Consider the following 14390-nt stretch of genomic DNA (forward strand, 5'->3'; position numbering starts at 1 on the left):
AGGAAGAATACTATCTGAATGGCAGCAGATTAGAAAAAGGGGAGGTGCAACGAGACCTGGGTGTCATGGTACATCAATCATTGAAAGTTGGCATGCAGGTACAGCAGGTGGTGAAGAAGGCAAATGGCATGTTGGCCTTCATAGCTAGGGGATTTGAGTTTAGGTACAGGGCGTTCTTACTGCAGTTGGACAGGGCCTTGGTGAGGCCTCACCTGGAATGCTCCACTCGAGCCTCCTCCTGTCTTTCCTCATCTAAATCTATCAGCATAACCCTCTATTCCCTTTCCCTCATTTGCTTGTCCAGCCTCCCCTTAAATGCATCGATACTATTCCTTCAAACACTCCCTGTGGTAGTGAGTTCCACATTCTCACCACTCTCTGGGTAAAGAAGTTTCTTCTGAATTCCCTGTTGGATTTCTTGGTGACTCTGATATCCATGGCCTTGAGTTATGCTTTTCCCCACAAGTGGTATCTACTCTCCCAAAACCTTTCTTAATTTTAAAGACCTCTGTTAGGTCACCCCTCAGCCTTCTTTTTTCCAGTGAGAAGGGACCCAGCCTGTTCATCCTTTTCTGATATGTATAGAAACATATAAAATTCTGACGGGACTGGACAGGTTAGACGCAGGAAGAATGTTTCCGATGTTGGGGAAGTCCAGAACCAGGGATCACAGTCTAAGGATAAGGGGTAATCCATTTAGGACCAAGATGAGGAGAAACTTCTTCACTCAGAGAGTTGTTAACCTGTGGAATTCTCTACCACAGAGAGTTGTTGAGGCCAGTTCATTGGATATATTCAAGAGGGAGTTAGATATGGCTCTTACGGCTAAGGGGATCAAGGGGTATGGAGCGAAAGCAGGAAAGGGGTACTGAGGGAATGATCAGCCATGATATTATTGAATGGTGGTGCAGGCTCGAAGGGCCGAATGGCCTACTCCTGCACCTATTTTCTATGTTTCAATGCTTCTATACCCTCGCATTTCTGGTATCATACTTGTAAATCTTCTCTATACCCTCTCCAGCGCCTCTATATCCTTTTTATAATATGGTGACCAGAACTGTACGCAGTGCTCCAAGTGTGGTCTAACCAAGGTTCAATACAGGTTTAGCATAACTCCCATACTTTTTAATTCTTTACCTCTAAAAATAAACCCTAGTGCTTGGTTTGCATTTTTTGTGGCCTTGCCTAACCTGTGTCACAACTTTTAGCGATTTGTGTATTTGTACTCCGAGATCCCTTTGTTCCTCTACCCCACCCAGACTCACACCCTCCCAATAATAAGTGACCTCCCTATTCTTCCTACCCAAATGTAATACCTCACATTTATCTGTTGAACTTCATTTGCCAATTATATGCTCATTCTGCGAATTTATTAATGTCCCCCTGTAATTTGTTGCAGTCCTCCTCAGTATTGACTATTTCCCCCTCTCCCCCTTCCTGCCCCCACCCCACCCCTCCAATTTGTGTTTTTGATTCGAAAGTCTAAATCGTTAATATAAATTGTGAACAACAGTGGTCCCAGCACTGATCCTTGTGGAACACCACTACCCACCTTCTGCCCCTGTGAATAGCTCCCTTTACCCCCACTCTCTGCTTTCTGTCTTGAAGCCACTAGCTTTCCATTGATTCTGACTCTGCATTCTCTGACCTTGTTCACCAGTCTATTGTGGGGTACCTTATCGAAGGCCTTTTGAAAATCTAGATAAATTACATCTACTTCATCACCACTGAGTTCTTTCTCTGTTACTTCTTCAAAAGATTCAATCAGGTTGATCAAGCAAGAGCTTCTCATTTGAAATCCATGATGATTATTCATTATTATATTTTTAGTTTCTAGATGTTCTTCTATTTAATTCTTTAGTTGGGATTCCATTATTTTTCCGACCACCGATGTTAAGCTGACTGGTCTATAATTCCCTGGATATGTTTTATCCCCCTTCTTAAATATAGGTATTACATTTACTATCCGCCAGTCCTCGGGCACTACACCTTTTTCTAATAAATTATTAAATGTGTGTAGTAATGCCTCGGCTATCTCTGCCTTAGATTCTTTTAAAATGCGCGGATGCAATTCATTGGACCAGGGGTTTTATCTTCTTTCAGTTTGATTAGTTTATTTATTATATCCCCTATTTTTATTTTAACTGTACTTATCCCATTACTAACTGACTGCAAAAGCTTCTATAGATATGTGAAGAGAAAAAGATTAGTGAAGACAAATGTAGATCCCTTGCAGTCAGAGTTAGGTGAATTTATAATGGGGAACAAAGAAATGGTGGACCAGTTGAACAAATACTTTGGTTCTGTCTTCACAAAGGAAGACACAAATAACCTTCCAGAAATACTAGGGGATCGAGGGTCCAGCGAGAAGGAGGAACTGAAGGAAGTCCTTATTAGTCAGGAAATTGTGTTAGGGAAATTGATGGGATTGAAGAACGATAAATCCCCGGGGCCTGATAGTCTGCATCCCAGAGTACTTAAGGTCGTGGTCCTAGAAATAGTGGCTGCATTGGTGATCATTTTCCAACAGTCTATCGACTCTGAATCAGTTCCTACGGACTGGAGGGTAGCTAATGTAACACCACTTTTTAAAAAAGGAGGGAGTGAGAAAACGGGGAATTATAGACTGGTTAGCCTGACATCAGTAGTGGGGAAAATGTTGGAATCAATTATTAAAGATGAAATAGCAGCGCATTTGGAAAGCAGTGACAGGATTGGTCCAAGTCAGCATGGATTTATGAAAGGGAAATCAAGCTTAACAAATCTTCGAGAATTTTTTGAGGCTATAACGAGTAGAGTGGACAAGGGAGAACCAGTGGATGTGTGTATTTGGACTTTCAAAAGGCTTTTGACAAGGTCCCACACAAGAGATTGGTGTGCAAAATTAAAACACATGGTATTGGGAGTAATATACTGACGTGGATAGAGAACTGGTTGGCAGACAGGAAGCAGAGATTCGGGATAAACGGGTCCTTTTCAGAATGGCAGGCAGTGACTAGTGGAGTGTCGCAGGGCTCAGTGCTGGAACCCCAGCTATTTACAATATACATCAATGATTTAGATGCAGGAATTGAGTGTAATATCTCCAAGTTTGCAGATGACACTAAGCTGGGTGGCAGTGTGAGCTGTGAGGAGGATGCTAAGACGCTGCAGGATGACTTGGACAGGTTAGGTGAGTGGGCAAATGCATGGCAGAAGCGGTATAATGTGGATAAATATGAGGTTATCCACTTTGTGGGGCAAAAACATAAAGGCAGAATATTATCTGAATGGCGGCACATTAGGAAAAGGGGAGGTGCAACGAGACCTGGGTGTCATGGTACATCAGTCATTGAAAGTTGGCATGCAGGTACAGCAGGTGGTGAAGAAGGCAAATGGCATGTTGGTCTTCATAGCTAGGGGATTTGAGTATAGGAGCAGGGAAGTCTTACTGTAGTTGTACAGGGCCTTGGTGAGGCCTCACCTGGAATATTGTGTTCAATTTTGTTCTCCTAATCTGAGGAAGGAAGTTCTTGCTATTGAGGGAGTGCAGCGAAGGTTCACCAGACTGATTCCAGGGATGGCAGGACTGACATATGAGGAGAGACTGGATCAACTGGGCCTTTATACACTGGAGTTTAGACTTATGAGAGGGGATCTCATAGAAACATATAAAATTCTGACGGGACTGGACAGGTTAGATGCAGGAAGAATGCTCCCGATGTTGGGGAAGTCCAGAACCTGGGGTCACAGTCTCTGAATAAGGGGTAAGCCATTTAGGACTGAGATGAGGAGAAACTTCTTCACTCAGAGAGTTGTTAACCTGTGGAATTCTCGACTGCAGAGAGTTGTTGATGCCAGTTCGTTTGATATATTCAAGAGGAGTTAGATATGGCCCTTATGGCTAAAGAGATCAAGAGGTATGGAGAGAAAGCAAGAAAGAGGTACTGAGGTGAATGTTCAACCACGATCTTATTGAATGGTGGTACAGGCTCGAAGGGCCGAATGACGTACTCCTGCACCTATTTTCGATGTTTCTATGTTTCTAATCACATCATTCAGTTCCATGCCCACCTGTTCTATCTCCCTGGTAAATACTGAAGCAAAATAATTATTTACTATTTCTGCCATCTCTCTATTGTTACCTATGGTATTATCCTGTCCATCTCTTAATGGCCTTATTCCCATCACAACCTTCCTTTTTTATTGATGTGCTTGTAAAATATTTTACTATTTTATTTTATGTTCCTTGATAGTTATTTTCATCGTTCCTCTTTGCCTTCCTAATTTTATTTTTGACTTCTCTCCTAATCTTTTCGTATTCTCCCTTATCATGCACTCCCCTGCTGTCTATGTACTTAAGCGAAGTACTAAGTGCGGCAGCAAAGAGGGCAACTGGATTGGATGTCCTCAAGGTCCAGGTTGCTGATTGGAGCGTGGGTAGGTACAGCAAGAGTGATGAGGTCAGGCTGAAGGAGCGCCGAGTGATCGTGGAGCGATGCTATTGGGGCCCAGGAAAGGCGTGAGTTTGGGACCAGAAGAGGCGTGGGCCCAGGGACAGCACGGGCCAGCCCACACTGCGATTTTGTGCTCACTAGGTCCGTGCAGCAGAGCTGGTCTCCAGTCGACTTGGTTAACCCTTGCCATTGGACCAAGACCTAGCTCTGTCAAGCCCGCATGGTGGCTGGTGTGTAACGGTCACCCCACGTTAAACAAATCCATGCACAGGCATCTTCCACCCTTCAGGATGTAGTTTGGGATCTGGAATATTAGGTCCTTCATTGAAACACCGTGAACTCATCCCCTTTTTGGTGGAAGCAATTCATCCTCGATACGAGGGACCGTCTATGATGATGATGATGATGTACTTAATGTATGCCTCTTTTCTTACCCTCACTTGTTCCCTTATGGCTTTATTCATCCATGGAGTCTCATTAGTGTTTAGTTTGTTCTTTTCTTTCAGTGGAATATACTGTTCCTGCACTCTGTTGAACACCATTTCAATGATTTCCCATTGCTGTTCTACATCGTTGTTTGCCAATATTGTTGCCCATTTTATTTTTCCAAATTCTATTCTCAAACCTTTAAAAGTAGCTTTTCTCCACTGTGTTACCCTGGTTTTCATCATAATTATGTCCTTCTCAATTATCGTCTTAACTTATGGTCACTATTGCCTAGATGCTCCCCTACTTTTACTTCTCTTATCTGCTCTGTTCCCCATTACTAGACCTAATAACGAATCATCCCTTGTTGGGCTTTTTACATATTAGGTTTGAAAGGAGACCTGTGCACATTGTATGAACTCCATTCCCATATCCCCTTTACCTACCTCTTCTGTCCAATATCAGGGTAGTTGAAACCCTCCATGATTATTATTCTATATTTTTGACTCATTTCCCTAATGTGTCCACATTTTTCTTCCTCCACCTCCCTGAATCCGTGGAATGATACCAGGAATGAGGAACTTCACTTAAGTGGATAGACTGGAGAAGCTGGGGTTGTTCTCCTTAGAACAGAGAAGGTTAAGGGGAGATTTAATCGAGATGTGCTGAATCATGAAGGGTTTAGGTAGAGTAAATAAGTCAAAGCTGTTTCCAGTGGCAGGAGGGTCAGTAACCAGAGGACTCAGATTTAAGATAATTGACAAACGAACCAGAGGGCGAGATGAGAAGAATTGTTTTACGCAGCGAGTTGTTATGATCTGGAATGCGCTGCCTGAAAGGGCGGTAGAAGCAGATTCAATAGTAACTTTCAAAAGAGAATTGGATTATATACTGGAAAGGGAAGAATTTTCAGGGCTATGGGGAAAAAACAGAGGAGTGGGACTAACTGGATCGCTCTTTCACAGAGCCAGCACAGGCACGATGGGCTGAATGGCCTCATTCTATGCTGTAGCATTCATTGTCAGCTGATTAAGTTGGATTCCAAATTCAGTCAACATACGGGCCAGCCTGCCGATCCCCACGAACAATGACAGACGTATCTCTTAAGTACCTCTTTGGCTTGTCCTTCATGAGAAAGCCAGCGATTTCAGCTCCATCTGGGATGGCCGTCAGGTCCAGTGGTGTAAGCTGGTCGTGGAGAGCTTGCACAAGGGCCAGGTGTCTGCCTGGTAGCTTCTGTGCTGAACAGGTGAGGCTGAGAAGCAGCAGATACAGGATATTCCTCCAGGCTGGAGACAGCATCTTCCACAAGCTCCTCAACACAGGATGTCCTTCGACAGAAGAAAGGCCAATCAGCAAATGGAACCCTTTCAATTCCAGTGCCAAGAAGATACACGCAGACATGGTATATTTTATTGATGATTTTTCTCCAGTCGGGCTGCTGTACCACTGCGGCATTTAAATTCCGACCCCCCCTCTTAAAATGGCTCCATGGCCTTCCCCCTCCCTATCTCTGTAACCTCCGTCAGCCCTACAACCCTCCATGATCTCTGCGCTCTTTCAATTCAGGCCTCTTGCGCAACTCCCACTCTTCCATCGCTCCACCATTCTGAGTGAGATATGGGGCGGCCATGCCTTCAGCTGCTGAGGCCCCAAGCTCTGGAATTCCCTCCCTAAACATCAGGTCAATCCCAGACCTCACTCGGACCCACACCTCCCTCAGTCCCATATCTCACTCAGACCCACACCACACTCAGTCCAGTATCCTCAGTCCCACACCTCACTCAGACCCACACCTCCCTCAGTCCCACAGCTCACTCAGACCCACACCACACTCAGTCCAGTATCCTCAGTCCCACACCTCCCTGAGTCCCACACCTCCCTCAGTCCAGTATCCGGTCAAACATAAGAACATAAGAAATAGGAGCAGGAGTAGGCCATTTGACCCCTCGAGCCTGCTCCACCATTCAATAAGATCATGGCTGACCCGATCATGGACTCAGGTCCACTTCCCCGCCCACTCCCCATAACCCCTTATTCCGTTATTGTTTGAGAAACTGTCTATTTTTGTCTTAAATTTATTCAATGACCCAGCTCTCTAAGGCAGCGAATTCCACAGATTTACAATCCTCTGAGAGAAGAAATTCCTCCTCATCTCTGTTTTAAATGGGTGGCCCCTTATTCTAAGATTATACCCCCTAGTTCTAGTCTCTCCTAACAGTGGAAACATCCTCTCTTTATCGACCTTGTCAAGCCCTTTGATAACCTTATACGTTTCAATAAGATCACCTAAATTCCAATGAGTAGAGGCCCAACCTACTCAACCTTTCATCATAAGCCAAACCCCTCATCCCCAGAATCAACCGAGTGAACCTTCTCTGAACTGCCTTCAAAGCAAGTATATCCTTTTGTAAATATGGAAACCAAAACTGCACGCAGTATTCCAGGTGTGGCCTCACCAATACCCTGTATAACTGTAGCAAGACTTCCCTGCTTTTATACTCCATCCCCTTTTCAATAAAGGCCAAGATTCCATTGGCCTTCCTGATCACTTGCTGTACCTGCATACATGCACAAATACCCCCAGGTTCCGCTTTACTGCAGCACTTTGCAATCTCTCTCCGTTTAAATAATAACTTAGTCTTTGATTTTTTTTCTGTCAAAGTGCATGACCTCACACATTCCAACATTATACTCCATCTGCCAAATTTTTGCCCACTCACTTAGCCTGTCTCTGTCCTTTTACAGATTTTTTGTGTCCTCCTCACACATTGCTTTTCCTCCCATCTTTGTATCGTCAGCAAACTTGGCTACGTTACACTCGGTCCATTCTTCCTTCGTTAATATAAATAGTTGGGATCCCAGCACTGATCCCTGCGGTACCCCATTGGTGACTGATTGCCAACCCGAGAATGAACCATTTATTCCATCTCTCTGTTTTCTGTTATTTAGCCAATCCTCTATCCATGCTAATATATTATCCCCAACACCGTGAACTTTTATCTTGTGCAGTAACCTTTTATGTGGCACCTTGTCAAATGCCTTCTGGAAGTCCAAATACATCACATCCACTGGTTCCCCTTTATCCACCTTGTTTGTTACATCCTCAAAGAATTTTAGCAAATTTGTCAAACATGACTTCCCCTTCATAAATCCATGCTGACTCTGCCTGACCGAATTTTGCTTTTCCAAATGTCCTGCTACTGCTTCTTTAATAATGGACCCCAACATCTTCCCAACCACAGATGTTAGGCTAACTGGTCTATAGTTCCCTGCTTTTTGTTTGCCTCCTTTTTTAAATAGGGGTGTTACATTTGCAGTTTTCCAATCTGCTGGGAGCTCCCCAGAATCCAGGGAATTTTGGTAAATTACAACCAATACATCCACAATCCCTGCCGCTACTTCTCTTAAGACCCGAGGATGCAAGCCATCAGGTCCAGGGGATTTATCTGCCTTTAGTCTCATTATCTTACTGAGTACCACCTCCTTAGTGATTGTGATTGTGTTAAGTTCCTCCCCCTCCTATAGCCCCTTGACTATCCACTGTTAGAATATTGTTAGTGTCCTCTATCATAAAGGTTGATACAAACTATTTGTTCAGAGTTTCTGCCATCTCCATGTTCCCCATTACTAATTCCCCGGTCTCGTCCTCTAAGGGACCAACATTTACTTTAGCCACACTTTTCCTTTTTATATACCTATAGAAACTCTTGCTATCTGATTTTATATTTTGTGCTAGTTTACTTTCATAGTATATCTTCCCTTTCTTAATCATTGTTTTAGTCATTCTTTGCTGGCTTTTAAACGCTTCCCAATCTTCTGTCCTCCCACTAGTTTTGGCCACTTTGTATGCCCTTGTTTTTAATTAGATACCGTCCTTTATTTCTTTAGTTAGCCGCGGATGGCTATCTTTTCTCTTACACGCTTTTCCTCCTCACTGGAATATATTTTTCTTGAGAGTTGTGAAATATCTCCTTAAATGTACACCACTGTACATCAACTGTCCTACACTTTAATCTATTTTCCCAGTCCACTTTACCTAACTGCCCTCATATTGTCATAGTCTCCTCTATTTAAGCTTAGTTTGCTGGTTAGAGATACAACATTCTCACCCTCCATCTGAATTTGAAATTCAATCATGCTATGATCACTCATTCCAAAGGGATCCTTTACTAGGAGATTGTTTATTAATCCTGTCTCATTACACAGGACCAGATCTAAGATAGCCTGTCTACACCTCCCTCAGTCCCTTAGTCTCAGTCCCACACCTCCCTCAGTCCCTTAGTCTCAGTCCCACACCTCCCTCAGTCCCTTAGCCTCAGTCCCACACCTCCCTCAATCCCTTAGTCTCAGTCCCACACCTCCCTCAGTCCCTTAGCCTCAGTCCCACACCTCCCTCACTCCCTTAGTCTCAGTCCCACTCCTCCCTCATTCCTTTAATCTCAGTCCCACACCTCCCTCACTCCCTTAGTCTCAGTCCCACTCCTCCCTCATTCCCTTAGTCTCAGTCCCACACCTCCCTCATTCCCTTAGTCTCAGTCCCACACCTCCCTCACTCCCTTAGTCTCAGTCCCACACCTCCCTCACTCCCTTAGTCTCAGTCCCACTCCTCCCTCATTCCTTTAATCTCAGTCCCACACCTCCCTCAGTCCTTTAGTCTCAGTCCCACTCCTCCCTCATTCCTTTAGTCTCAGTCCCACACCTCCCTCAGTCCCACATCTCTCTCAGTCCCACACCTCCCTCAGTCCCACACCTCCCTCAGTCCCACACCTCCCTCAGTCCCACACCTCCCTCAGTCCCACTCCTCCCTCATTCCTTTAGTCTCAGTCCCACACCTCCCTCAGTCCCACACCTCCCTCAGTCCCACACCTCCCTCAGTCCCACACCTCCCTCAGTCCCACATCTCTCTCAGTCCCACACCTCCCTCAGTCGCACACCTCCCTCAGTCCCACACCTCCCTCAGTCCCACACCTCCCTCAGTCCCACACCTCCCTCAGTCCCACATCTCTCTCAGTCCCACATCTCCCTCAGTCCCACACCTCCCTCAGTCCTTTAGTTTCAGTCCCACATCTCCCTCAGTCCCCACACCTCCCTCAGTCGCACACCTCCCTCAGTCCCACACCTCCCTCAGTCCCACACCTCCCTCAGTCCCACATCTCTCTCAGTCCCACACCTCCCTCAGTCCCACACCTCCCTCAGTCCCACACCTCCCTCAGTCCCACACCTCCCTCAGTCCCACATCTCCCTCAGTCCCACACCTCCCTCAGTCCTTTAGTTTCAGTCCCACACCTCCCTCAGTCCCACACCTCCCTCAGTCCCACACCTCCCTCAGTCCTTTAGTTTCAGTCCCACATCTCCCTCAGTCCCACACCTCCCTCAGTCCTTTAGTTTCAGTCCCACACCTCCCTCAGTCCCACACCTCCCTCAGTCCCACACCTCCCTCAGTCCTTTAGTTTCAGTCCCACACCTCCCTCAGTCCCACATCTCCCTCAGTCCCACACCTCCCTCAGTCCCACACCTCCCTCAGTCCTTTAGTTTCAGTCCCACATCTCCCTCAGTCCCCACACCTCCCTCAGTCCCACACCTCCCTCAGTCCCACACCTCCCTCAGTCCCACACCTCCCTCAGTCCCACACCTCCCTCAGTCCCACATCTCCCTCAGTCCCACACCTCCCTCAGTCCTTTAGTTTCAGTCCCACACCTCCCTCAGTCCCACATCTCCCTCAGTCCCACATCTCTCTCAGTCCCACATCTCCCTCAGTCCCACACCTCCCTCAGTCCTTTAGTCTCAGTCCCACATCTCCCTCAGTCCCACACCTCCCTCAGTCCCACACCTCCCTCAGTCCCACACCTCCCTCAGTCCTTTAGTTTCAGTCCCACACCTCCCTCAGTCCCACACCTCCCTCAGTCCCACACCTCCCTCAGTCCCACACCTCCCTCAGTCCCACATCTCCCTCAGTCCTTTAGTCTCAGTCCCACACCTCCCTCAGTCCCACACCTCCCTCAGTCCCACATCTCTCTCAGTCCCACACCTCCCTCAGTCCCACACCTCCCTCAGTCCCACACCTCCCTCAGTCCTTTAGTTTCAGTCCCACACCTCCCTCAGTCCCACACCTCCCTCAGTCCTTTAGTTTCAGTCCCACACCTCCCTCAGTCCCACACCTCCCTCAGTCCCACACCTCCCTCAGTCCCACACCTCCCTCAGTCCCACACCTCCCTCAGTCCCACACCTCCCTCAGTCCTTTAGTTTCAGTCCCACACCTCCCTCAGTCCCACATCTCCCTCAGTCCCACACCTCCCTCAGTCCCACACCTCCCTCAGTCCCACACCTCCCTCAGTCCCACACCTCCCTCAGTCCCACACCTCCCTCAGTCCCACATCTCTCTCAGTCCCACACCTCTCTCAGTCCCACACCTCCCTCAGTCCCACATCTCCCTCAGTCCCACACCTCCCTCAGTCCCACACCTCCCTCAGTCCCACATCTCCCTCAGTCCCACACCTCCCTCAGTCCCACACCTCCCTCAGTCCCACATCTCCCTCAGTCCTTTAGTCTCAGTCCCACACCTCCCTCAGTCCTTTAGTTTCAGTCCCACACCTCCCTCAGTCCCACACCTCCCTCAGTCCCACACCTCCCTCAGTCCCACACCTCCCTCAGTCCCACACCTCCCTCAGTCCTTTAGTCTCAGTCCCACACCTCCCTCAGTCCTTTAGTCTCAGTCCCACACCTCCCTCAGTCCTTTAGTTTCAGTCCCACACCTCCCTCAGTCCCACACCTCCCTCAGTCCCACACCTCCCTCAGTCCTTTAGTCTCAGTCCCACAACTCCCTCAGTCCCACACCTCCCTCAGTCCCCACACCTCCCTCAGTCCCCACACCTCCCTCAGTCCTTTAGTTTCAGTCCCACATCTCCCTCAGTCCCACACCTCCCTCAGTCCTTTAGTTTCAGTCCCACATCTCCCTCAGTCCTTTAGTCTCAGTCCCACAACTCCCTCAGTCCCACACCTCCCTCAGTCCCACACCTCCCTCAGTCCTTTAGTTTCAGTCCCACATCTCCCTCAGTCCCACACCTCCCTCAGTCCCACAACTCCCTCAGTCCCACACCTCCCTCAGTCCCACACCTCCCTCAGTCCCACAACTCCCTCAGTCCCACACCTCCCTCAGTCCCACACCTCCCTCAGTCCCACACCTCCCTCAGTCCCACACCTCCCTCAGTCCTTTAGTCTCAGTCCCACAACTCCCTCAGTCCCCACACCTCCCTCAGTCCCACACCTCCCTCAGTCCTTTAGTTTCAGTCCCACATCTCCCTCAGTCCCACACCTCCCTCAGTCCCACACCTCCCTCAGTCCCACACCTCCCTCAGTCCCACACCTCCCTCAGTCCCACATCTCTCTCAGTCCCACACCTCCCTCAGTCCCACATCTCCCTCAGTCCCCACACCTCCCTCAGTCCCCACACCTCCCTCAGTCCCCACACCTCCCTCAGTCCCCACACCTCCCTCAGTCCCACACCTCCCAATGTTCTGTTACCTTCTTTCTGCGAGAAGCCCACATTATTGAACGTCAAGTGAACAAGTGAGTGGACTGGGAGAATCCCTTCACACGCACCTTTTTCCCACTCTTTTTGGTTATTAAGATTAACACTTTTCAAGCCTGTGAGCCATGATTATTACGAGAGGCGATTTAAGGCCACCTCACCCAAATATTTCAAGAGACTAGTTTCAATGCAAGTTATTCAAGTGACTATTTTCCAAATGAAAGTGCATACTCTGTGTGATAATCATTGATTACGCTGTCATTGAGAAATTACTGCAAAAACCTGTATATGTTATTATTTTAAAATATACTATTAAAACTATTTTAAAATGAGACAATTGAGCAACAAGAGGAACCTGGGTGAAATGAAAATATTTTAGGTGTCAAACTTAGCTCACTGCTGACGCTGTCGACACAGAGCCGGCAAGTTGTGGGTTCAAGTCCCAGTCTTGAATGTCCCCATTGCTGCAGTGTGCACCCAACCCAAAGATGCCTCAGCGAGGGAGGCAGTTTAACGTTGTGACATAAACCTCGAAGCACTCGGTCCCATCCCGTTAAGTCTGGCTTCAAATGTCCAACTTGCCATTGGCCTCTGACTGTCCCGTCCACCGATTAATCATCTGTGACCCTCTCTTGTTCCTGAATGTGTTTCTTCCGCGGACTGACGCTCCATCTTACACCCCTCCCCACCCCAGGAAAGCTCAATGCTAAAGTTAAGGAGGGGACTGCATAGCCTCGACTCATCTGTTCAAACCAGCAGGAACACTTAACGCATTTAGTGACCGCCAGGTCTGCGAGCAAGGGTTAACCCCGCTCCACCAAATCACACTAGAATTACACTCTGCGAAGATTTGTCAATGCCTTACCTCTGTCTGTGTGTGTGTCACAGTCTCGCAGCGCTGTCTGGATGAACTTGATATCTAGAATTGTAAATCCCTGTCAAACTCCCAGGCGCACTGTTCAAGATGGGTTCTCCAAATGAGTCGAGTTTAGGGGGGGATATTAAAGAAAAATAATAACCCCCCCCCTCCACACACACACAAGCCCTCCCCGCAGAATATATCTGCTTTCCAGGGGTGACAGACTGGCTCAAAGTGCAGCAACACTTTCGCTCTGTAGCAGTGCTGCTGGTGTGTGTGCATTGCGCTACAGAAGGCATTGATTACGCACTAACTTGCCCAGAGCTCTCCGCTCACTTTGCACTGGTTTGGGGAAGCTCTCAGCCACTGAGAGAAAGCAAGGGGTGGGAGACAGCAAGCAAGCGAGTTGCACTGTATGTACAGAGCAAGAGCCATGCTGCTAGCTCAGAGTATTGAAGTGTCACACCACAATAATGCCTTAATCAACCCTGTTTGCAATGTTAAATCGCCTCCGCCTCCTCAACTGCTTTCTGTTATGAACATTTTAGCACAGGGCAAGCCTTCGTCAGGCAAACGGCTTAAGTGTCAGCTGTGGCTTAGTGGGCAGCATATTCGCCTTTGCGTCCCAGAAGGTTGTGTGTTCAAATCCCATGCCAGGGACTTGAACACAATAAACCTAGGCTGACACCCGCGTTTCCCACATTACAACAGTGACTACACTCCACAAGTACCTCACTGGCTTTAAAGCGCTTTGAGACGTCCGGTGGTTGTGAAAGGTGCTATATAAATGCAAGTCTTTCTTTTTAATTTTATTCCTGCACCCCCCTTTCCCGACCTCAGCATGTCCCAAAGCCCTTTACAGCCAATGAAGTGCTTTTGGAGTGTAGTCACTGTTGTAATGTGGGGAACGCGGCAGCCAATTTGCGCACAGCAAGCTCCCACAAACAGCAATGTGATAGTGACCAGATAATCTGTTGCTCAGGTGTTGGTTGAGGGATAAATATTGGCCCCAGGACACCGGGGATAACTCCCCTGCTCTTCTTGGAAATAATGGCCATGGGATTATTTTACATCCACCTGAGAGAGCAGACGGGGCCTCAGTTTAACGTCTCATCCTCCAGTTAAACCGAGGCCCTGT

General features: G+C 47.6%; 1 protein-coding gene across 1 annotated transcript in view; it reads right to left on the minus strand.

Annotated features, from left to right (window-relative positions):
• Nucleotides 1-13272, minus strand: part of LOC139261990 (protein NDNF-like) — a 145703-nt gene extending 132431 nt beyond the window's left edge. Inside the window, exons 1-2 of the mRNA XM_070877160.1 lie at nucleotides 13259-13272; nucleotides 5974-6193 (exon numbers count right to left, since the gene is read on the minus strand). Of these exons, the coding sequence (XP_070733261.1) occupies nucleotides 5974-6164 (191 nt within the window). The 5' untranslated portion in view covers nucleotides 6165-6193; nucleotides 13259-13272. The remainder of the gene's footprint in view (nucleotides 1-5973; nucleotides 6194-13258) is intronic.
• Nucleotides 13273-14390: the final 1118 nt, after the last annotated feature.

Source organism: Pristiophorus japonicus, chromosome 4 (assembly GCF_044704955.1).
Source record: "Pristiophorus japonicus isolate sPriJap1 chromosome 4, sPriJap1.hap1, whole genome shotgun sequence".
Classification (NCBI taxonomy): domain Eukaryota; kingdom Metazoa; phylum Chordata; class Chondrichthyes; family Pristiophoridae; genus Pristiophorus; species Pristiophorus japonicus.